General features: G+C 35.5%; 1 protein-coding gene across 1 annotated transcript in view; it reads right to left on the reverse strand.

Annotated features, from left to right (window-relative positions):
* Ccdc178 (coiled-coil domain containing 178) overlaps positions 1-24,536 on the reverse strand; it is a 477,797-nt gene that overhangs the window by 40,581 nt on the left and 412,680 nt on the right. The window contains exon 19 of the mRNA XM_023715742.1: positions 5,562-5,696. Coding sequence (XP_023571510.1) covers positions 5,562-5,696 — 135 coding nt within the window. The remainder of the gene's footprint in view (positions 1-5,561; positions 5,697-24,536) is intronic.

Genomic DNA, 24,536 nt, shown 5'->3' on the forward strand with positions numbered 1-24,536 from the left:
AAGCTATGCTGTCATGTGTATAATTTTTGTGATTAATATATGTTAGTAGAGTATGTCTTTTATAAATAAGAAATATTCAAATTTGAGTGCTCCTATTCTTTTTGCTTCAAAGGTTTTGAAAAATATTTTATAGATTTGAACATTTTATTATTTCTTTTCAAGCTTTGAAAAGTATTTCTATTGTCTCAGGTGTATCTTTTTAAACAGGATACATACATTTTGTTTTTCTTACTAATCTTTGAATCTGCAGCTTTCAACTGTATAAGAAGACCATTTGCAATATATTTATATATATTTTTTTTAGTTTTTTTTAGTTTTTTTGACAGAGTTTCCTTGAGTAGTCCTAGCTAGTCTTGAACTCACTATAGTCTGGGTTCTCAAACTCATGGGGTTCCTCTTGCATCAGCTTCCTTGTCCTGTGAGTATGAAAGTGTACCACCAGGCTGGTGAGATGGCTCAGTGGTCTAAAGCACCTACTTAGAACAAGCTTAGCAAAGCACAGGGACCGCGGTTCAATCCCCCAGCACCACATGCCACCCAGCCCCGCCCCCTGGTGGGCTGAGCTGGCCACACACACACACACACACACACACACACATAAATAAATAAAATTAAAAAAAAGTGTGCCACCATGTCTCACAGTTACTTTTAATAACTATTCATAATGTTATAACCATTTGGCTAATATAACAAATATATGTCTTTATTTTATGTATTTTAATATTTTTCTTTCTTCTTGTATTTTCAGTTACTGGATTTTTATGGTACTATATTTTTTCCATTTGTTTCAGCACGACACATTCTAATGTTACATATTTAGTACATATTCTTAAATTATTGCAGCTATATTTAACTATCAATGATATTATTATCTAGCATTAGTAAGATTTAGCAATTTAATGTTATTCCTCCAGGATATTATTTTAAATGTATAGGAATATATTCTTCAAACATATTATCTTTAAATATATATTTATATATCCCAAAAAATACACTACAGTTTATTTTGTCTTCCAAAAAAGAAATCACAGATTCATCATATTGCTGAGTGATTTTGCTTTTAGTCCTGATATTTCTGGCTTTCTTTCATTTGTCCCATTGTCTTCCAAATACTATGGGATATTAGACTGTTCTTATATGTAGGAGAGTGTGTGTGCATCCATGCACTTGTGTGTGTGTGTGTATCAAACGATTGAATACATTGCTTCAGTGTCATCAGAATTCCTGGCAAAGCAACTAGTGAATGCTTTTATTTGTTAACCTATGAAAGCATGGGTGGCTAGACCTGGGAAGAACCTTTGAGGTTATTGTTACTAATAAATCAATTAACTAAGTGAACATAATTTTTGTACTTATCATATTATAAAAATGTAATTTTGTTTTTAGGGAGACAATGACGAAGAAAAGCACATTAATTTCTACTTCAAAAGGCTCACATGCCAGCAGGTGAGAGAGCACAGATGCAGCCTGATGTGCATGTGTAAAAAAGTCATGGGAACACTCTAGGAGCACAGGCCTGAGGAAGAGCCCCTGGGCTGGCTTCCCACCGAGCAACACATCATCTTCTCCCCAGCTCACCTAGCCTATGTTTTTCTCCTTTCTGCTTGAGCACCGTTAGTGCATCCTTGGAAAGTCTTACTTTGTATATCATTGATACTATTGGGTCCAAACCCACATTTTTAACCTCTTCCATCCTCTCCTCCCAGTATTTGCACCTAGAACTCATCAAAATATATGTTGAATTTATTTGCATGGTTCAGATATTTGTCTTTCTAAATGCTACCTTAGAATGTTAACATGGTCCTTAAACTACACTGTTCAAACTGCATGAGATACTTCAGATGTATTCAACTTAAAAAATGCAATGGGACTTAGCATCACCTTCCAGACCAAAGGATTCCTGCTTATATAGCTTAAGGAGACATTAATATGTTTTGGATGCATCACTCTCTTTCCTTTGAGTGATTCTAGGGCTTAGTCTTTTTCTCCAAATCCAATGCCAAAAAGGTATGAGGCATCACAAGATTAAACAAAATGGAAATAGAAAAGAAAAAAAAATGGTAACAGTAATTAAATTGAAAAGAAAAAAGAAAAACCATAGTAAAAAGTAAATAATAATAGCACTAAATACACTGAGAGAGCCAAGAAGTCATAAATGATTGCTATAGTTAGGACACAGCTTTGATTCCAACTTTGTAGTAGTTTACTTTGGCTCATATTAATATTGTAGTCAATTAAAATCCCCACATCGTTCTCATATAAGTGGTTTCAAAGTAAAGCATGCGGATTCTTCATCACAGTTATCATTCATCTTATTGGTTTCTGCTCCATCATGTAACTCACATGCTTATATGGCCTGCCTGAGCCTCTGCCAACTACAGATCTGTGACTACTGCCTGTCTGGGCCTGCAAGGAACTGTCCCAAGGCTTTAAACTCAGGTCAAAGCCAATCTTTCTTTTTTCAGTTAAACATTTATTTAGATTGCTTGTACTCAACAATGTTATATGCAATTACATTTTCATGAAGTTCATCAACTAATTTTCTCATCTAATAGTTTACTAATATCTAGCAGCATTATCCTAACACTTGCTTCAAAATATAACACATTATTCAAATTCTCAAACATCGATACTTAAAGAAATTCTAAGAGGAAATCATATGAACATGGAGAGCCATAACATTTGGTCTGCTAGGCAATGTTTAGCCACTTTGAGTCAAGTTGTCTATACTGATATCAATAGACTTCTTAAATATATTAAATCATTACCATGTTTTCCTTTTAAAAAACAAGATCGTCAAGGACAAGTAGAAAGGTGCTTGGCACTCAACAAATTCCTTATCCACATTGTTGCTACACACCTTTAGAACAACTGAGGGAGAAATAAAAGGACAGTATAAAATTCAGAAAAAGCTTAGAAACTTCTAGAAGGGAGGGTACAGCAAGAAGCATGGAGGGTTAACAGCTGAAAACACAACTGCAGCATAATAACATGTCTAGGGTCCAGTAAGAAGTAAGAAAAACAAAACTTAGTGTGTGAAACCAAGGCAGGCTGGGAAAAGACCTGGGAACTGCAGATTAGGTGAATGGATTCAAGCAGCTAAGACAAAGAGGAGCATTGCACAGTATGGACACAGGAGGGGAGAGGAGTTTGAAAAGCAGCTTTCCTGACTCAGAACTCTGGAGGTGCTGAAACATGGCAGGAGACGTAGATGGGAAAGTTAGCAGGAGCTGGCCGTGCAGTCACTGGGTACCACGCTGAAGGGGTCAGCCATGACTTTCCCCTCTAGAGGATTATGCAGGTTTCCATAGTTTTGTGGTATGATCCTGAAAATTATTTTTTTCATATTCATATTTAAAGGTTAGAGCTAAAATACACTAAATTGAAGGTATCTTTTGTAGATAATCAAAGAAACCATTTATAGATGCTACTTGAGTTTCCTAAATACAACCATAGCTCTCTGCTGTGTCCCTAGGTGCTGAGCAGCCAAGTTCCCACTATTCTAGCCTGTTCTTGTTCAGTCATTTCCATTATATGCATCAGCCTTACAGATATTCCACTTAAAAATCAAGTTTTGGTAAACGAAAGAGTGATTTTTCTAATGAAAGATTACAATAAAGATTATGGAAGGTTTTAGATTAGGAATTCACTTTATGGGTATTGAAATGATTTTTTCATATTTGAAAAATACATTGTGGCTCAGAGTAAGAAGTTACCATTCGTAAGATATTTCAGAACATTTATATTTTAGTAGAAATATGTATGTTTTAAAGACACTAATTAGAAATTACAGGTAACGTTTGAATACCTAAAACAGCATCACAGGTCATAGGTACCTCATCATTTTGTTTGTTTTTGAGACAGGGTTCTGCTACATAGATCAGCTTGGCCTCTGATTCACTGCCTTAGGGAAAGATAGATAGGCCAGGCTGACCTTGAACTCACGATCTTCATTCTGGGTTTGCAGGCTTGGGCTGCCAAGACTGGGAGTTTCTATAATTTTTAGTGTATTCTGTGTTAATAGACTTTTTAAGGAAAACAAGACATTTCTGACTTCCAAACTAATGCAGTTGTGGTTTGTATCCCAGCTTTCCTAACATTTGCTGTGATCTGCTGAACACTGAAGTCTTTGGCCCTGTTTTTGTTTTTCATGGAATAGAATTCTGGGTTTTTTAATAGCAAAAGAAAGTGTGTGTGTGTGCATGTGCACACATACATGTGTGCAATTTGTTTGGGGCATTATATTTAACATGTTCTGTAACATTTGATATTGTAATATTTCCCAGAACAAATATTTCTGTTAGCCCCAACATGGTTAGCTGCTGCCTTTTCACAACTTATAGTTACTTTTTTCTTACTGCTTTCATACTTTGTTTTGAACCATTACCAATAAAAGTCATATACAAAGCAAACACAGACACATACACACAGCTACATGCATACACACATACACACTGCTCAGAAGAAAATACAACTGGATATCAGCAAAAAGGAAATTTGAAATAGACCAATGGGTTTGGAAATGATCTGCAACATCTTTGTTTCTTGCTTGCTTACAGTACCAGGGATTGAACTCAGGACCCTGAGCTTGCCAGGTAAGTGCTTATTGTACTGAGCTATCTCCCTAGGCCCTGCAACATGTTTCTTTACTTTAGTGAAAGAAACACGATTCATAGCTAAAAGTTGAAAAAAGGCTCAGCTTGGGGTTTGGCTTTCTTGACATGTGCTGTGACCTGCTGAACACTGGAGTCTTTGGCCCTGTTTTTGTTTTTCATGGAATGGGAATTCTGGGTTTTTTAATAGCAAAAGAAAGTGTGTGTGTGTGCATGTGCACGCATGCATGTGCGCAATTTGTTTGGGACATTATATTTAACATGTTCTGTAACATTTGAAATTGTAAAAATTAATTGAAAGCAATTTTAAGTAATATTTCAGGGGTGGTCTTGGTCTTCATAAAGTTAACATGGAGTTCTCAATTATTTCAAAATCTTGAAGACAACTGGTCCGTTAAACATTTTTACAGAGATAAACACAGGTAGTAAAAATTCACATGCACCTAGAGCCACAAGTTACTTTCGAGCCCAAAGTGGCTTGTGTTTCAGTTAGGCATCTCCAGCTCTGCTTGGGAACATAAGCCTACCTCCCCACACATAGGAGGGAAAGACAAAGCTAGACAACATGAACATAAGAGAGTCGTTTTCACTGAAGCAGGTTTTGCACGGCAGCTTTGAGAGGTAAGTATTGTCGACATCATTTAAACAGCTGTGTGGCGACTGCAAAGCCTGAACATTCGAAAAAAAAGACATTTATACCAAGGATATTTATAAAAATCTGCCCAGAGATTTGTGAGAAATAAGTCGTCTCTCTCTTTTCCCCCAAAGTATGCATGGTATATGTGCTAACTTACTGAATTCATCCTTCATGCAATCCCAGTTTATTAAAGAGGTTAAAAATTTATAAAAGTCTGATGGGATATGGTTTTAATGCTTCATCACACTACCCATCATTTGCTTTTCAATCTAGATCAGAATGATCTTTCCTACTTCCCTGCAATCACCTACCTGCACAGCTAATATTTTCTGAATAGTCTCCTGAGAATCTGTCTGGAACTTGGCCAGCTTCATCAGGCTGAAGAAGACCACCAGTCGGAAGTGCTCCTGCCACTGCTCCCGCAGCCTTCTTTGCAGCTGACAGAGCTAAAGGCAAGAGGGAGGGGAAAACACAAGTCAGAGCAGGAGAGGAAATTAATGGCGGTGTTCAAGAAGAATGATGGAGGGAAATAGAGAAAGCAGTCAATGGCCCGTTCTGCACTGCACGGACCTGACAGGAATTTCACAGTCCCTTGATTTTTCAGCCCACTCATGCGCATTCATCAGAAACCAGTCACATCTGGCCGCCAGGATGGGGGGTTAATTTTCTCTAAATGCCTCAGCAGTTTTGTTCTAGCTGAGGCAAACTCTGTGACTGCAAAGCTGATGAGTAAAATATTTCTACTTCACCCAGTTTAACTCAAAACCGATAGCCTCGGGACATATTGAACCTTTCTCTAAAAAATAATCTTTTGAAGCTTTTTTGAATGGCCCATCAGGTCAAGCTGAAGTTTAAAAAATGCAACTTTAAGACTTTGATGGACACCACTGCTTTTTCTCCCCCCCCCCCCATAAAGCTTACCATGGCTTGGCAATGTGTGCTTTAGAGCATGACAAAACTAAAGAGAATTAACTTCGCCATCAATTGCAGAGGGGGAACAATAACAGGGAAGAAATTTCCAGCTAGAACTTCCTATTAATCTGCCTCCCTCGACTATGAGACACGGAAATATCTCACTGCATTGAGGTGCAGTGTTTAGAAGCAAAAGGCTAAATACTGGCCCTGTGCAGGCAAAGCAAGGCTTCTCCTTGGCAGTATGCTGGGAGCTTTGGAGGTTTAATATAAAAACAAAACAGCAAACTTTTACCAAGACACAATGCTGCCTTGTTCTCCAACAGTTACCAGAACCACTCCATAAAAATCTATAAGGCTGTTGGCAAAGGAATACATAAAATTACCAGTGAAAACCATTTTTAAAATCCTAAGACATTTGCATATAGATAATTCTGTCACTTTTGTTTTAGTAACATGATAAGTACTCAGTGTGATTTGCAGAACCAAAAGTTAAACAAAATTCATATTAAACATTTTAGGTAAAAAGTCATATAAAGTACCTCTTGATATTGGAGTAAAACCATGCTTTTAAATGCCTATTTTATGATATTGTTTAGTCTGGGTTACATGTAAAGGCCCTTTGTAAAATTTTTACAGTTGATGCATGGGTTTCAGAGACCTTCTCTTTGTATATTTCAATAGAACCAGTTGACTTCTTGTGAAATTTTTATTATCATTACCTTAGTTACACATTGCTATAACCAAACAGATATATAATGTTCAGTTCACAGAAAAATAAAACTTCTCTTCTTGGCCAGATAATCTAGAAAAACAACAACAAATACCCTTGGAAAAATATAAATATTTGGACCTACTAAATGTTGGACTACATTACCCAGAATAATTTTATGGCTATTTCAGATAATTTAGGCTATCTAATTAAAAATTAGCATTGCTTTTGTAGCCAAGTACATGTCATTGTTTTCTATACTATAAACCAAATCAACAGTTATCGAGGGCAAGGGTGTGCTGTATTTTGAAAGACAATACTCATTATGACATTTGGTAAATTACATATCTAGGTACGCTCACAAATGTAGAAAAGATCATATTAACACTGTGCTTATGACAAGGGAGAAAGGGAATAGGTGTTAGGGGTAGGGAATGACATGTCAGCCCTCTAATACCCCATACTGGCATCAAGATTTAAATAATATTAATTAAATTAGTTTTAATAATGCTACATACTAGACCTCTGTTTACATTATAAATTACTTCAGTCTGAAACAGTGGGGAAAGCTAAAGAAGGTGCTAAACATCAGTAACAGGAAAGTAATCATTGTAGACATCTCTGAAAAATTTCATAGTGGATACACACTGGAAAGTTTTTTTTTTTGTCATTACATTTGATCTTATACTAAAATGTGACTCAGCAGAGTAGAGATTTTGCTTTTCAAAACAGGATGGATGAAGATGAGGATATGGAAGATTTTACTTGGTTTTAAACTAAAATTATTAGGAAATCATCCTTGCTGATAAGGTGTCCTATTTCTGAAAATTACATCTAGAAATATATTTTAAAACAGATGGTTGCTTAGTTCTTTATAACCTGGCTTGGTATGTTGTGGCTGAGGTAAACATCCTGAATGAAGTGAGTATATTCCAATAAATTAATACAGTTTACTATTTGAAGCTTAACTGTAGTCTTTTGTTTGTGCAACTCCAAAGAGGTTAGATTATTGCTATTTTTCTGACAAAGACAATCCCTCAACTTTCTCAATTTCATCACTGTGACATTTAAATAATATAATTCACAGGTTGGTTGCATTCATGGTAGGCTTGTTGTAGGCTCTCTCTCTCTCTCTCTCTCTCTCTCTCTCTCTCTCTCTCTCTCTCTCTCATAGTCATAAGGACTTCTACCAACACTTGAAAGTTCTACAGAACTTAGCCAGAAATCATTTTAAACAATACATTGTAATTAAAAATTACTGCCTGTGTACCCTCCTTAATATTAGTAACAAATGCATATCAAAATCTTCATATACTATATTTACAAATTTCTGCCTACTCAGACCTTTCTCAATTGGATTATTATAATTTTTGGAATTTAAAACAAAACCAAATGGAAACCTACCCTGTTCAAAATTGGGTAATAGCTTATTAAGTCAATTAAAGTTCACAATACTTAGTCAACATCAAGGGATTTTAAGAGGGTGAACTCTTTTAGCCTCACTGCATGGAATCAGGTATGTCAATGGAAAGTTGCTTATGGAAAAATACTGCGCTAACTTTCTGGAGTATTCAATTTCAAGGTTATTCTTATTTGAACATAACTCTTACAAAACTCTATTTCCCTTTGAGGTACTAGGACACTAGGAACATGCCCACGAAACCCATCTGTGCAAAGCAGATAATAATAAAGTAATACAACAGTCACAAATACAACCAAAGGCAAATCAGTTTTTCTTTCTTTGTTTCTTTTTTTCTTTTTCTTTTTCTTTTTCTTTTTTTTTTTGGCCCAGGGTTCAAGCTCAGGACCTTGTGCTTTCCAGGCAGGCACCTGTGCTGCTGAGCTATAGCCTCAGCACAGCATATCAGTTCTAAAGGATTTTTTTTTTAAAGGAAAAAAATGGATTTTTTTTTACAAGTGGGAGAGGCCAGAGAGATAGCTCAGCAGAATAAGTGGCAAGTGCAAGCTACAGGGGAGAGAGAGAGAGAGAGAGAGAGAGAGAGAGAGAGAGAGAGATTTGGCACATTTAAAAAGCAAACAGAATGGTGATTTTTTTTTTTAAATACACAACTTAAATGAGGAGAACCAGATAAATGCAGTAAGATCATTTTTATTCAATAGCTTGAGGTAGCTTAAAAGATCTTAAATTAGCCCATATGTCAGTATTAGCTGAAGTCACCTAAGTAGAAAAGTTCTTTAAGAATCAACTTAGAATAATGCCTTCAAAACTGGGTTTTTGGGGGACAAATCTCAAGTCTATTATGAGAACCAAAATTCAGTAAAAGTTACACATACACATACATGTTCACCTATCCAAAACAAGTAATAAAAATGATATATAATATAAAGTAAAATATTCAAGATGCTGGAAAGGATGGTTGATTTAATAGTAAGCCATGACAGAAACTACTGTAGAAAAATAGTTACTATAAAATCTCAACTGCAAGATGTCTATTGATAGTGATCACTTAATAAATATTTCTTAAACCTCCTTGTAAAATTGAGTTGAGATTTAACTAGATAAACAGTGTAAATATAAAGATGTTCAACAAAGATTTTATAAAATGGAAAAATTTCAGAAATATTCTTGTTAATATCTAGAAAATAAAGCAAAGGTAAGGAATCAATGCCTCTATTCAGAAATTCAGAGTTTTAGTGCATATCCTGGCCAAAAAAAGTAGAAAAGAGTATATATATAATATATTTTATATATATATATATAATATATTCTTAAAAATATATAAAAGAATTTCTTTAAAATTTTCTTTTAGACTTTAATAGACATTAAATATATTAATATGTAAATATGTTATATTATAAATACATCAATATATTAACATATATTAAATATAAAATAAAATACAAATATAGTAAATATATTAATGTATTAAATATATACATATATTAAATTCTAAATATGTATATATAAATTCAAGAGGATCTATAAACCCAACAATTAGGAATAATGAGAGTATATGAACATTTCTGCTTATAAGATCAGCATTAATATAACCAATTTTTACCTGTAATGGGAAAAATGTTATTCTATTTTTTTTCTTTTTTTGTGGAATTGGGGATTGAACTCAGGCTCTTGTGTTTGCCAGGGAAGCACTTATTCTACTGATCCATCTCCCTAGCCCCCAAAATGTTATTCTTAACCACAAATAAAAATGAATAAACAAATAGATTTTAAGGTATGCAGGAATTTATAGGAAAAGCTACAGAACTATTTGGAAGTACAGAAAGTCTGAATAAGTGGAGAGGTGTCGTATGTTTCCATATGAGAAACCCAAGCACATGCTGGGTTTCCACAGTGTAGTCTATCCTCTCATTAAGTTTCATCGAAGTTGATCTACAGTTCCGAGGGCAAAAGGGCTAAGCATAGCTTAGAAGAAAGATATGAAAAGGGAGAATAAGCTTGAGAATTTAACATGAATATAAGACACCTAGAAGCTATGGGAACTCAGAATAATTCAGCATTAGAATAGAAAACAGAGCTTTTGGTCATGACAGAGCTGTGGTACTAGGTACATGTCTGTAAGATCCAGAAATGTGAAATATGACAGATTATCTGGATGCAAGAAAATATAAAATTAGATCCTTAGCTCACAGTATATGCCAAAATAAAAGCAACAGAGATAAACATGAGTGAAGTTAATCTTTAAAATTTTTCAAAGAAAATATGATATAATATGACTTTTGAGAAAATGATTTTTAAGCAAAGAAACGTAGTATTTCTAATGAAAAAGTGACAAAATTAATCTCACAAAACATTTAAAATTGTGCAATTTAAAAATAAAAGCAAGCCACAAGCTTAGATAGATTATAAAAATACTTAATGCTGGGCTGGGGAGAGGGCTCAGTGGAATAAGCACTTCCCTGGCAAGCAAAAGGGCCTGAGTTCAATCCCTGGTTCTGTAAAATAAAACAAACAAACAAAAAAACTTAATGGTGACAATGATTAATTTCTTTAATATATAAAGAGACCCTACAAATCAATAGGAGGAATAAAAATAATCCACCAGAAAATTGGGAAAATGAAATGAATAAGTCACTTACCAAAAAGAAAGCTACTTTTTTTATAAATAGCTTGAAATACTTGAAAAGATTTTCAACTTCGATAGGAAGTACAAATAAATACACGTCATACTCATCAGGTGGATAAACATTTTTAAAAAGGTGCTGACTATAAATATTGGTAAAGATACAGAAGAAATCGAACTCTCTTTTTTCTTTTTTTTTTGTAAGTGAAAATCGAACTCTCTTATGTTATTTAAATTGGGGTATAGTATGACAGAAAGAGTTGAAGAACAATTTGCTATTTTTAAATTCAGTTTTTTATTTATTTCAAAATTTTTTAATGCATTTGGTTGTTACAGAGTCTCACTACGCAGCTTGGACTCATATTTTCAGCCTCCCCAGTGCCAGGATTACGGGAGTGTGTCACCATGCCTGGACTCGGTCACGGCTCAGCTTGGGGGCGGGACCGTCACAGCAAGTGGTGCCCGGGATTCAACCCCAGACCCTGCTATTGCCTAAGCAGGTGCTTAGTCCACTGAGCTATCTCGCCCGACCCGGTTTTTAGCTTTTTAAGAGTAAGTCTCACTGTGGAGTTCAGGCCGACCCCAAACTCATGGTGATCTACCCTCAGCTTCCACGGTGCTGTTCTTAGGGTTGTACGACACTGCATCTGGCTACTACCGTGCAATTTACCATTTTGTATTGGAGTTGAAAATGTGTTGCCCTTTTGATTCAGTTATTACAATGGAAGCTGCTGTTCCACATGAGATTCTTCCACTTTGTATCCCCAATTATCGGGACCAGTGCCACCTTGGATGCTGTTAGAGATAGCCATTCCGCCAACTACAACAGAAACTCTGAGCCTCAGAAAGTCTTGCTTAGCAAGGTCTTTAGGTGATTCTGAGAGGTGCTGAGTTTGAGAGGAACTTCTCTGGAAAAATCACCACAATACATACACAACAAAACTTAGAATAATGTTGACTTCTAACATTGCTTTCAATAATGAAAATTTGCAAACAATCTAATTGTCTATCATGCGAATAAAAAAATACTGTAGTATGTTTTTCCCCAAGCTCTAACATTCAAAATACAAAAGATGTCATTATGTATAGGTAACAAGTATAGAGAACAAAATGAAATAGAATACATATTTTAATTTGATTGCTCTTTAAAATGGTATTAATATGAAAATGAAGGAAGAAACACAGTAGAAAGGCTAGTAATTAGTTCTTAGAAAGATAACATAACACGGAACATACCTCTCCTAATTCAAGTATATAAAGCAAATGTCCAAATTTACCAACCTGATAGAAGTACAAGAAATTACTGACACATTTATTTACACACTTATAACTTAAATGTACCTTATACCACTGAATTTTTAAATTTACTTTAGTAAAAAATTAGAACCTTAGTTAATCTAATATTTTGCACAGAGGCATTTACCATGTTTTTTGGCTTGTTATTTACTTTAAGAGTAATGCACTATCTAATTACATAATGTAAGTTTTTAATTAATTAATTAATTAATTAATTTATTTATTTGGTACAGGGTCTTGCTGCACCCTGTAGCTCAAACTCATAGTGATCCTTCTATCTCAGCCTTTCCAGTGTTGAGACTAAAGGTGTGCGCCACCACGAACAGTTTTGGTGGCCAGAACGGTGCTTCTGAGGCTCCAGGGCCAGCATGACATGCAGTACCAGGGATCAAACCCTGGTCCTTGAGCTTGCCAGACAGGCACTTAGACCATCGAGCTGTCTCCCTGGCCCCATATAATCTAATTTTTGAATGAGTATCTTGCATACTTGAGCATCGGATACCATGCAAACACGACTTTGTGTACATCAAAGTTTTGCTTATGTATTCTCCAAATAGGATCTTACCACCAATAAAAGAAATATCAAAATGTTGAGTGAGTTTACATGCCTAAGAAAGGATTTGCTGTTTTAAGCAACCTCACACATTGTGTAGAATTTTTGGCATTTCTTGTCACCCTACTCACACAATTAATACCGTCTTATGGAGGTAACTTTGTAACTTATTTCACATGAAATTGAATATTAACACATGTAACATCTTGTCAAGAGAATCTGACTTTGTTACTTTCAAAAAACAATCATAGTGGTCAATTTGGAAAGTTGTTAATCTGAATAAATGGAAAATTTTTAAGTTTATAATACACCATTATTGTGTTGCAAAAATAAGAGACCACTGTGTTTTTTCCTTAAAAAATTTCTTAAATCATCTTTGCACATTACAGAACATAAATGTCATCACAAACATGTTTTCGATAAAATTAAATCATTTTTAGGGACATATGGTACCAAAAATTAACTCCCCAAAGCACATAATTTAGCTGGCTTTTGCAATTTAAGAACCCTGGAAAAAAAAGGAAGGAAGCATTTCAAGGAAATGAGAAGTGTCCTTATAATGAATTTCTGCTTATAAGAATCAGACATAACAACAGTCTTTTAAATTAAAATACAATACCATATGTATAGTTCTCTGAAAATGAACTATAAATTGTTTTGCCAGAAAACAAAGACCAGTCAATAATGAGAAACAGAAGACCCTTACAATGCCAAGTTCATAATAACTGACAGGGCCAACACTCAAGGTTCTCCGTCGGTGAAAAATGATTTGTCCATCACTGGACCAATGAAAGCGTACAACTGCTCAAGACTAGGCTGTGTGAGACAGGTTTCCAATGATACCATATTTATATTTTTATGGATGAAAAATATGTTTATAAAACCTAGATGGCAGTCAAAACAAACATGCAATATTTCTGCAAACACAAAGAATCCATTAACTAAAAAACTGAAACAGTAAGTCAACATAATCGCTGCAATAAACAACCTTCATTAATAAAAGATGTAGTGAGTACATGTAAGGTGTGGAACAATTCCAGATTCTAAGCTAACAGTCAAAATCACTTTCCAGTATGAAACAGGGGAGCGCTGTACAGTTTTAGGGTGCTGACAGTATCTGCATGTTACTATGCGGATGGCTATGAATGCATTAGACATTTGTTCAAATCCACAGAATGTGCACCAAGAAAGAGCTACTTGTGTGCGCCAGGGGAAATTTCTATACTTTCCTCTTAATTTTTCTGTGAACCTAAAAACTGTCCTCAAAAAATGTACAGAAGAAAAGTCAACTCCTACTGTGCTGAGAATATGAAGGATAGTAGGTGAGTGTTGACAAATGACAATGTGTAGAGATTGCAGAATTTCTGAAGGATGCATGTGTTTGTGGACCACCTAGCCACAAGTTTGAAATTTCATCTACGAGGAGTATGGAAGAGCTTTGGGATCTGGGGCTAAGAAATCTATAGTCTAAGAGTATAAATATAAGGAGAAATATTTACTTTCAGAGAAAATTAAATTATTTCAGACAATCCACTCGTATTTCCCATCTACAAACACAGTCAAGCAAATATTGCAACTGCAGAAGCAGCTCTAAGAACTGTATGCATTTGACAGAGGAGGGAAGAATCCACACACTAATCTTGCAGATTTACATTTGTACCTTGATTAATCCTATTAAAATAATATTTAAAACTTTGACAAAATATGATAAAGGCCATTTGGGATAAAAGCCAACATTTTCCCATGAGAATATATTTCAGATAGGTAGATAATAGAAATACATATTCATTCACTTGCACTACAATATTAAAATAATGGCTATAATTTCATCCTGCTTGTAAGATTTTGCACACTGAAAGCGTAGTGCCTTTTCAAACTCTGATAGATAAAACTGATAAGCAAAGATGTGTGCATGCAATTTTAATCAACAGAGCGATGTGAGGGGCAGTTCACAAGGCAAATTGCATAAACCTTATCAGTTCTTTTTATGTTTTGTTTTGTAATACCCCAAACAATGGCAATTGCAAACTACTCTACAGATTTTTGCCAAGGGAAAAATGACATATATACAAAATTCAGTTAATCCTGATGTTTTTTATAGTATTCAGTTTCCAAGCTATGTATGTACAACATACAAATCTCAGACATAATGAAATACATCTTTATGATAAAATTTGCTCCACACATTGGTGTTAGACATCATGTAACTCATTCTGGAAATCTCCTTTGTCAACTGCTTAGGTATATTTAATGAAAATAGAACTCATATGCATCCCCAAAGCTGCAGCTGGTTTTGAATAAAATTAATAAGAAAACTTCTACTATTTAGACTATATAGAATAACACATTTCATAATTCAATATGTGTACCTATGCTAATATATAAAAACTCTGATGGTATGACAGAAAGAACACTGATCCATAACAGATGTTATTGACTCTTGTATTGAATAGCTAACAAGTCTATCCCTTTATCCAAATAAACAAATGTACATGTTATGAATAATGCATAATTAATGCAAGCTATGATATATAACACATACCTAACCTAATATATTTTACATTTTTAAGAGTAGTAAAAAGCTGCAACACTCAGAGCCTTCTTTTTTTCATACACATTTGATTTCCAAATATGATTAGTACATTTTGATGAACAATTGATTTTAAAATGGTGAAGATAGTAATTTAGATATTTTGTTACATTTATTACTAAATTTCACCTCAAATCCCATGAAGAGTTCAAAATGAAATAGATCAGTGCACTTAATTGTTACTTATTATCTATGGTTTTAAAATAGAAGCTAGGTCAAAAATAGAACAATTTAGATATGTATTTTTTAAATTAATTTTTAAAAAGAATTTAATTTATTTAATTGCAGTCTCGTTATGCAGCTCAGACTCATAGTGATCCTCCTGTCCCAGCCTCCCCAACACTGACATTACAGGTGTGCACCACCACATCCAGTTGTGGTGGCCCAGCCAGCATGGTGTGCTGGGGTTCCGAGGCTGGCCTGCCCATGCCATGTCAGGGACTGACCTGGGCCTTCTGCCTGCAGGTGGATGCTTAGCTTAGAGCACTATCTCCCCAGCCCCAACCATCAGTACAAATTATCCTTATAGTAAAATAAAACAAAGATTATTCAAAGGAATAATTGTTTTTTCAAAAGTTGAAAATAGAATTCCGTGAAGGCACAGTTTGGAAAGCTACACAGGCATCACGCTTCAGAGATGAGCATGTTCTAAAGATACCTGCGCCCTTGCTTGCTTGTTAGGCACTTGTCAGACAGTAATTAAGCCCTTTGATTTCATTTTGTTGTTCAGAATTTGACAGCTGTTTATTTATTTATTTTTACTAGTGACAATCTTTTTATCGGTACATGTTTGCAATACATGATGTTTACCTTCCTTGTCTGCAGTTAACATGCTTCAATTTCTTTTTCTACTCCCTTTCTCTCTTCTCCCTCCTACCCTCTTTCTACCTCTTAATCCCCTTCCCATTGAACGAATCCAACTCTCTGCTTCCTAATATCTGTCTTTTATTTGTCTTTTTACTTATGATTTGGGTTTCTGATGTAAATGAAACTGTGCAATATCTAAACTCGTGTGTCGGATTCATTTCACTTAACACTGCTCTCAAGGTGCATCCGTGTTCCTACGAATACTCCAGGTTATTTTTCTCCAATTTTATTTTGTTAGATGTGTGTGTGGTGCATAATTTTACGTTCTTTGTGGGGAGCTTGTACACGTACCTAGCACATGCTGTTTCACTTTTACATCACCTTCCCTATCCCCCTCCCTCACCTGCCCATCTCTCTATCCCTTCCTTTCTTTTGTACATGTTGGCCGTATCTAGTGTTCACATTCCTTCTATGGAGTTTTGTCTTTTCTTTTCTTTTCTTTTTTTCTTTTCTTTTCTTTTCTTTTCTTTTCTTTTCTTTTCTTTTCTTTTTTTTCTCTCTTTTTTTCTGTATTTTAGGGAAAAGTCTACAGGGTGTTCAGGGTCTCACTACTAGATCAGATTAATAGTGATCCACCTGTTTACAGCCTCCCAAGAGCTGGGATTATAGGCACAAGCCACCACGCCCAGTCTCAATTGCCAGTGGGGCCTGCACGGCAGGCCTGGGGGTCAAACCTCCGGCCCCTCAGCCTGCTTGCAGGCGTTTTAATCCACTGAGCTATTTGGCTGGCTCCTTCTATGGAGTTGGAACATGTGCTTAGCACATCTCAATGTTTTCTCATCCCCTATCCCTGCCCCACTCTTCTACCTCCATCTCTCTACCTCCTTCCCCTTTGAGAAAGATCTCTCCCGACTCCTAATATGAATCTTTTAATTTCTTCTTCATTTTTACTCTGGGTTTCTAACATAAGAGAAACCCTGTCATGTTTAAGCTTGTGTGTCTCTGATTTGTTTCACTTAATATTATGGTCTCCAGGTGCATCCATTTTCCTAGAAATAACTCAGGTTTATCTTGTGATGGTAGAGTAAAAATCTACTATGTGGAAGTAGCATGTGTTCTTTGTCCATTCTTCTGGCCATGGACCTATAGGTGGCTTCTAACATTAAGCCACTATGGGTGATGCCCTTATAAACATGGGTATGGATGCCTCACTGCTACATGATGTCTTTAACTTTTTTAGGAAGATATCTAGAAGGGGATGAGCCAGGCCAAGTGGAATTTCTAGGTTTATATTTCTGAGAGATTTCCATTCTGATTTCCATAGTGGTTGTATGGTTTTGCATTCTCACCAACAGTGTAGCAAGGTTTCTCCCCCAACCCTAGCATATGCCATTAATTTTTTTGTTTTTCTGTACCAGGGATTGAACTCGGGACCCTGTGCTTGTCAGGCAAGCACTTATTCTACTGAGCTATCTCCCTGGCCCCAACCATTACATTTTTTGATGAGGGAGGTAAGATGGAATCTTCCTTTTGAGATAAGAGGGAGTCTCCATGTTTTCATTTGCTTTTTTCTAATGGCCAGCAGTGTTGAAAATTTTCTCATGTATTTATTTGTCATTTTTAGCTCTGTAAAGTGTCTATTCACTTCACTTGCCCTTTTTTACTGAGTATTTTTTTGAATTCTATATATTCTAGACATTAGTCTTCTGTTTGCTTCTTTAATTAATTTTATTGAGAAAGAAACAACAATGAGACAGTTTCAAAACAGGTTAGGACAGTTACAAAAATTAATACATTGTATATTGTCTTCAGAGTAGTTATTCATAGCACAAGATACAGATATGATATCTTGTCTAAACACTATTAATACAAATCTTTCTTCTCATTGAACTAAGAGAAAGTAGCTGTATATCCTCCTTATTGGTTTAGTTCTGTCAGAGGTGGGTATTTCATTACCATTCAAATATTGTAGGTGCATGAATTCAGCAAAGTAATCCAATATAATCTAGTAGACCATAATAGTAGTGGATTATCCGCAGGACTGGTAATGTTAGAAGTTGTTGACTTGGGCCTTTTACAGCTCAGCATATGAATATGGCTTTACATTTTATACCTTGTGTTTATACTTTTTTGTTGGATGGTTGAGACCAAGATAAAGCAAGACCTATATAACAAAATGTAACTTTTGTATCTGACAAGGTCAGTCAAATCCATTCAGGATTTATCCTGAGACCATGTACAGCATTTTGTAGATCTTTTGTCAGTGACAGTCATGTGGATGAGTCAAAGCCATTGCTTGACCAATTTGCTCTCTGGAAAGCCTGAGAGAAAGTTTTCTCTCCATGTGACTCTCCTTAGGCACACTCTACATCATCAACCACTTTCCTGTGTGGCCCCATAATCTCCTGGAACAGAAAATTTGGGACACCACTGAGTTACAGGATGTTACAGTATAGGTTCTCTTATGTCCTGAGTCCTCACTGATCTTGAAGCGATAGGGCCAAAATGTTGGCTCTCCTTGTAGACATTCTTTTTCTCTAATTTTTGGTCTGAAAACTTAATTTTTTAACTCTCAAGAAGAGAATCTTAATGATATTACTACCCTACAACATAGACAGTTGAGCTTAACATCACTATCTGTCCTAATATCAAACGCCTTAGGCATAACATGGAACAGATATTTTCCAATAATCATTGACATTCTAAACTTTAAATCCCTATCGAATGTGAAAAAAGCAGAAAATTAAAGTAAATAAATAAACAAACAATTACACATTTTTACGCAGAAATTTAGAAATCTAAGCACATACAACATTGTAGCAAGACAGTCCTATGACTTTTTCATGACTCTTGTTTTCTTTTATTACCTTTTCTTTTAAACAAATACTTACTTGAGAGAGAGTATAGTAGTAATTGATATGGCATTAGAAGCAGTACTCATTTAGAGGACCAGAGTGACAGGCATTCCAAGCATGACCCTAGTGTTGCACTTTACTATCCTCTGTGCAGTTGCTTAGTTCACAAGTATCAGCATACATAGTCAGTCAGGGTGAGAATCCTACCAATTAACTGCTAGTTTCAAAAACCTGATGGAGATTCTCAGGATCATTGCCTTAACCATCTTGTGTATGTAGATGCATGGTTTTGCCCCAGCCATGTTGCCTAACTATTCTCCTTGCCCTCTCTTCATTGTTTAATCCTTAAGTTCTTGCTTTCCATTTTATTCTTCTGTTTGAAGAATAGTTGGAAAACTATTTTTCCCCAGTTTGTAAGTTTTCTTTTTGCTCTGTTGATTGTTTGCTGTTCAGACAGAGTGAATATAATCTTAGTCATTGACCCTCAGTCCTATGTCCTACACATTGAGGGTTCTGTTTTGGAAGTTCTTGCCCTTCTATGACTTCAAGGGTTTTACCTATTTGTTTTCAAGACATTGTGCTTCTGGTTTAACATTTATGAGTTCTTTGGTTCCCTTAGATTTTAATTTATTACATAGTGAACCATATGGACAGAACCAGTGTAGTCAAAATGACCATACCTAAAAATTTGATATAGTAAGTCCTGGAATTACAAACAAGTTATGTATTAGTAGAAGGTTCATAAATAAAATTCATTCACAAATCTGAAAAAGTGAATCTTATACATGTTTGACACAAATATAAAATGTATATGGCTTTCCACTTCCTAGCCATTCCTGCCACACCACCCATCACCACTGCCTTTCCTCTGGCTTCGGGACACTCTGGGCTCTGACTAGGCACTGTCCCACTTACTGCATGCTATCACCCTGTGCAGCAGGCACAGCTATGCTGTGGAGTTGCAGCCCTGCTGTGACGTGGTCAGCAGGCACATGAGTTGCACCTGCGACTTGCTCTCATCCATAAATATTCGTAATGTGAAGTCCGTTTCTATCTGTGAAAGTTCACAACTCAAGTATTTGTAAGTTGAGTCCTTGTTCTATTCATATTTATTGCAGTCCTGGAGCTCTAGTGGTACAAAGGTACTGGGAAGCACTCATACAGATTTACTACAATCCCAACCAAAATACCAACCTCATTCTACACAGACCTCGAGAAACAAGCCAAAAATTCATACGGATCCAGAGGAGACCCAAAATAGCAAAACCCAACATGGACAGCAAGAGCACAGCAGGTGGCATCTCAGCTCTAAACTTTATTTTACAAAGCTGCAGCGATAAAAACAGCATGATACCAACACAAAAACGAACATGAAGATCGATGGACAGAATAGAGGATGCAGAAACAACCTGAACATACTTGACTATTTGATTTTGATAAAGGGACTAAAATTATACACTGGAGGCTAAGATTGCATATTCTTTAATAAATGGTGTTGAGAAAACTGGCTGTCTACATTCAGAAGATTGAACTTAGACTCAAATCCATTTACTTAAAATATGGCCAAACACATGTTCTTAGTTGGCTCATTTGATGTTCATTTTTGAGGTGCATGTGAACAGTTTTCTTTGACAATTTATCTATAGTGTATTTCTATAATCTTCTGGGACTCATTTGTTTTCAATCCAACTGACTGAAATACTTCAACACTTACATTTAGCTCAAATTAATACACAAAAAATGTTACATTAAAAATAATTTTAACATGTGCACTGGCTCATCCCCGGCCCTGCTGAGCCGGCCACCGAGACTGGGAGTGGTGACACAGTCCTGTAATCCCAGTGTGGGGGAGGCTGAAAACAGTAGGATCACTGTAAGTCCAAGCTGCATAGTGAGACCCTGTACCAAATACACACAATAAGTAAATAATAATAATTTTGATGGAGACTGGCTTAATTTGAATTTTTAACAAGAAATATACTATAGTTACATTTGTAAGGGCATCCACTCTCACTAGAAAAACCCTAGAATGTTTGTTTACTTTAAAAATGAGAAAACAATGTTTATGAAATAATTTGTTTTAAACTATTTGAAGACATAAACTGCAATATGAAAAGATAAGAGACAATTATGTCATGTGGCACCATCTAAGTGAGGAAAGAAACTGGTTTGTAGGTATAGGAAATGAAGGGCCGGAAAAGGACAGACAGAATGTAAAATAGAGCCATCGCCAGTGATTGCTGAATACCTGGGCGCGGATCTGCAGTGGGCTAAGATGAGAGCCCAGACTGTATGGAATTAGCCAGTGGAGGTTCAGGCAACAGTTGACCAAGCCTCCCCAGACAGGTTAAGGAAGATGCGAGCTCCAATCCTAGACTCTCTTGCTGCGCTCCTCTCACTCACTGAATTTTATGTGCATGGCTGAAAAATCGCTCTATGTAGACTTTGTTACATTCTGTAGCACAACTAAGGGGTTTTCAAATCCAATTTTTGAGAAACTCCTAGAATAATACTTACTAGCAAAGACATAATTCTCACTTATGCCAAGTAGAATAAATGAAACATAGACTACATTTACTTGAAAAATAAAAGTTAAAAAAAATGAAATTAATCTGGTGACTGAAGGGTAGCTATCCTGAGCAGGGTTTTTTTTTTGTTTGTTTGTTTGTTTCTGTTTTTTTTTTCAATCATTAATGAAACTTTTCTTTTAAAATGGAATCTTTCCACAAACCAGCAGAAGTCCGCAGTATAATTATCCAAACCATCTGCTTACATACATAGATACATCTCTCCCCCACTTAATGTTTAATGTTAATGCTTAAATTTTGTCTTCTATTTTCAAATTTTTTCATTATTCTCTTGTCCATTTCTTAAATATTTTTTGTCTTTTTTTCCTTCTTCCAATTTTGCATGCATATAGCAGATAATCTGAACAACTAATTCGACAAGAACACTGTACAATGCAACAAATACTGTCAAATTCATATTATTTTGTTTAGTGAAACCCTATCATTCGTAATTTATTCTGTTTTAATATTGTTGTGTACTCTTTTTAAAAAATAAACAAATAATTGATATGACATTAGAAGCAGCACACATTTAGAAGACCAGAATGATAGGTATTCCAAGCATGGTTTTAGTATTACACATTGCTATCTTCAGTGTAGTTGCTTTGCATATAGCGTTAGGGTGAGAATTCTACCCTCTGAATAACCACTATGAAGACAACAATACACAATGTATTAATTATTGTGACTGTCCTACTAAGTTGTTTTAAAACTGTTTCATTGCTATTTTATTTTCTTATTAAAATGAATAAAAAATAAAAATAAAAATAAATGGGATAAAACAAATAAATGGAAAAATAATAAATAATAAATAAATGGGAAAATATTAAAATCTTTCCTCCTATTGTCCTTTTTAAAGCATTAGTGCAACAGTTTTCTTTTCTTCTTGTGTAGATTTTAGGTACTTATCTAACACACAGAGAGACACAGTAATTATGTAAGAGGATGGCTATTCTAATTTTCTTGATTCAGGAAATCATTTCCCTGAATGTATGTATAATAAAACACCATGTTGTACAATATGTATTTTATAACATTGGAGGTGAAACACTTTCAACCAGAAAGTTAACAGCTGAGGCAGAAAGCTAACTTGAGTTATTAGTACTAAGATGCTAAACTGAACTAACACTGCGTCTACACCTGGGTAGAGAATCTTCATAGAGACCAGGGCATTCTCAAGAAAAACGGTGTGCTAAGGAAACTGGGACAGTTTAGAAAGCACCGAAGAAGAACAGACCAAAGCACAAATTCAAAATAGGTGGATGCAGAATTGGAGACCTCCTAAAATATGACCCAAATGGCAAGAAGTTGCACATGGTCATGGACAGCCAAGGAAAGCAATAATTTTCCAAAACAAAGAAAGTTGTGAATATGTGCATATGGTTAAGGTCTTTGACCCTGTCTTGTCCTGAAATCTCTGCCCTGTTGTTAATTTATATTCAACCTAGTGTCTGTATAACACCAGTACTATACATAACTCAGGAATACCATCTAAATATCAAGCCCTATTTTCTGCCTGAGGGATGAATATCCTAGTAAATGGTGATAATGTAGATCAACTAAATCTCCTCTTATTTATTGATAATAGAACAAAAGGGTACGTCATGTGGCTGTGCAAATTTGTTGTCTAAGAAATCAATATAAGAATAATATTAAAAATTAATTTTGTCTATTTTTAGGAATAGTAGCTCTGCTTATAGAAATGAGCTTCACAAATTATATTCCCCAAATAGATTCTAATTTCAGTTTCCATGAGTTCAATTCTTTCACTATTTCTTAAGTGCAACAAATCATATATCAAATCGAGATCATGACTCTGAAAAAAAATCCACTTTATTTTTTCCTCTCAGTTTCATTATCATGTGCAGATAATTACTTAACCCATTAAGTATAGATTTTGGGGCCATAAAAACAGGAGTTAAAAAGAATTCACCACCTTTTATATGAACATTCAAATTCAAAATGGAAATTACTCCTAAAGTTCACACACTGTTGTGAATGCCTTTTGGTTTAATGGGTAGAATTTAAACATCCTGCATGACTAAATCTGGAAAACAACACACCAGCAATTTTTATGCAACATAAGACACTGTCTTAACATTGGAATTCATTTTCCATTTTAGCACTCTTTCCTACATTTGTAAACACAGCATTAAGACAGGGCTTTAATTTTGGTAGGGGTTAATTTCCTACGTAATTCATTCCATATTTTTTTATTCCATGAACATAGGTAAAATATACCTGAGATGAGTTTGCTAGACATTCTAGAACTTCATTCTTTTGGTGACTTAAGTTTTCACACAAATATTTCTTTTCTTTTTTTTAATGTATTTAGTACAGGGTCTACAGGGCCTCACTAAAAGTTCGGACTCACCTAGTAATTCTGTTTACAGCCTCCCAACTGTTTACAGCTGGGATTACAGGGGAGTACTACCACACCCAGTCATCTCATTGTGCCCCGGGGGAACAATGGCCCTTGTGTTTGCATAGGCAGGCACTTTAATCTGCTGAACTATTTGGCCAGCCAGCCCTCACATAAATATTTCTGTTACACCGATGGGTTCAAAGCCCATGAAGGGCATTTGTGAGGGCCAGGCCAGGAACGAAGCATGAAGCCTGGCAGAAGGTGGTCACCAAAGCTACAGGACCACTGGTGCTTGGACTCTGACTCACCCAGAGGGCAGCTCAGGAGCCCTAAGCTTTAGGGTGTTGGCTTCCAGGAGAAAAAGATGACAATTCTTCCTGAAAGAAATCTGGAGATAGGAGAGATCTATAAACACTGCTTGAAAATCACTAAACACACACAGTAGAAACAATGAGATGTAGAGGAACAAGCCAAAACTACCACACAGTACCATGGAGGACCTCAGCAACCCAAAGAGAAAGTAAAATAATATGCACAGGAAGTGTAAGGAAGTGAAAGAAGGCGTTCCCTTTTATAAGATGGCAGT

This window comes from Octodon degus, unplaced genomic scaffold, assembly GCF_000260255.1.
Source record: "Octodon degus isolate 3935 unplaced genomic scaffold, OctDeg1.0 scaffold00003, whole genome shotgun sequence".
Lineage (NCBI taxonomy): Eukaryota > Metazoa > Chordata > Mammalia > Rodentia > Octodontidae > Octodon > Octodon degus.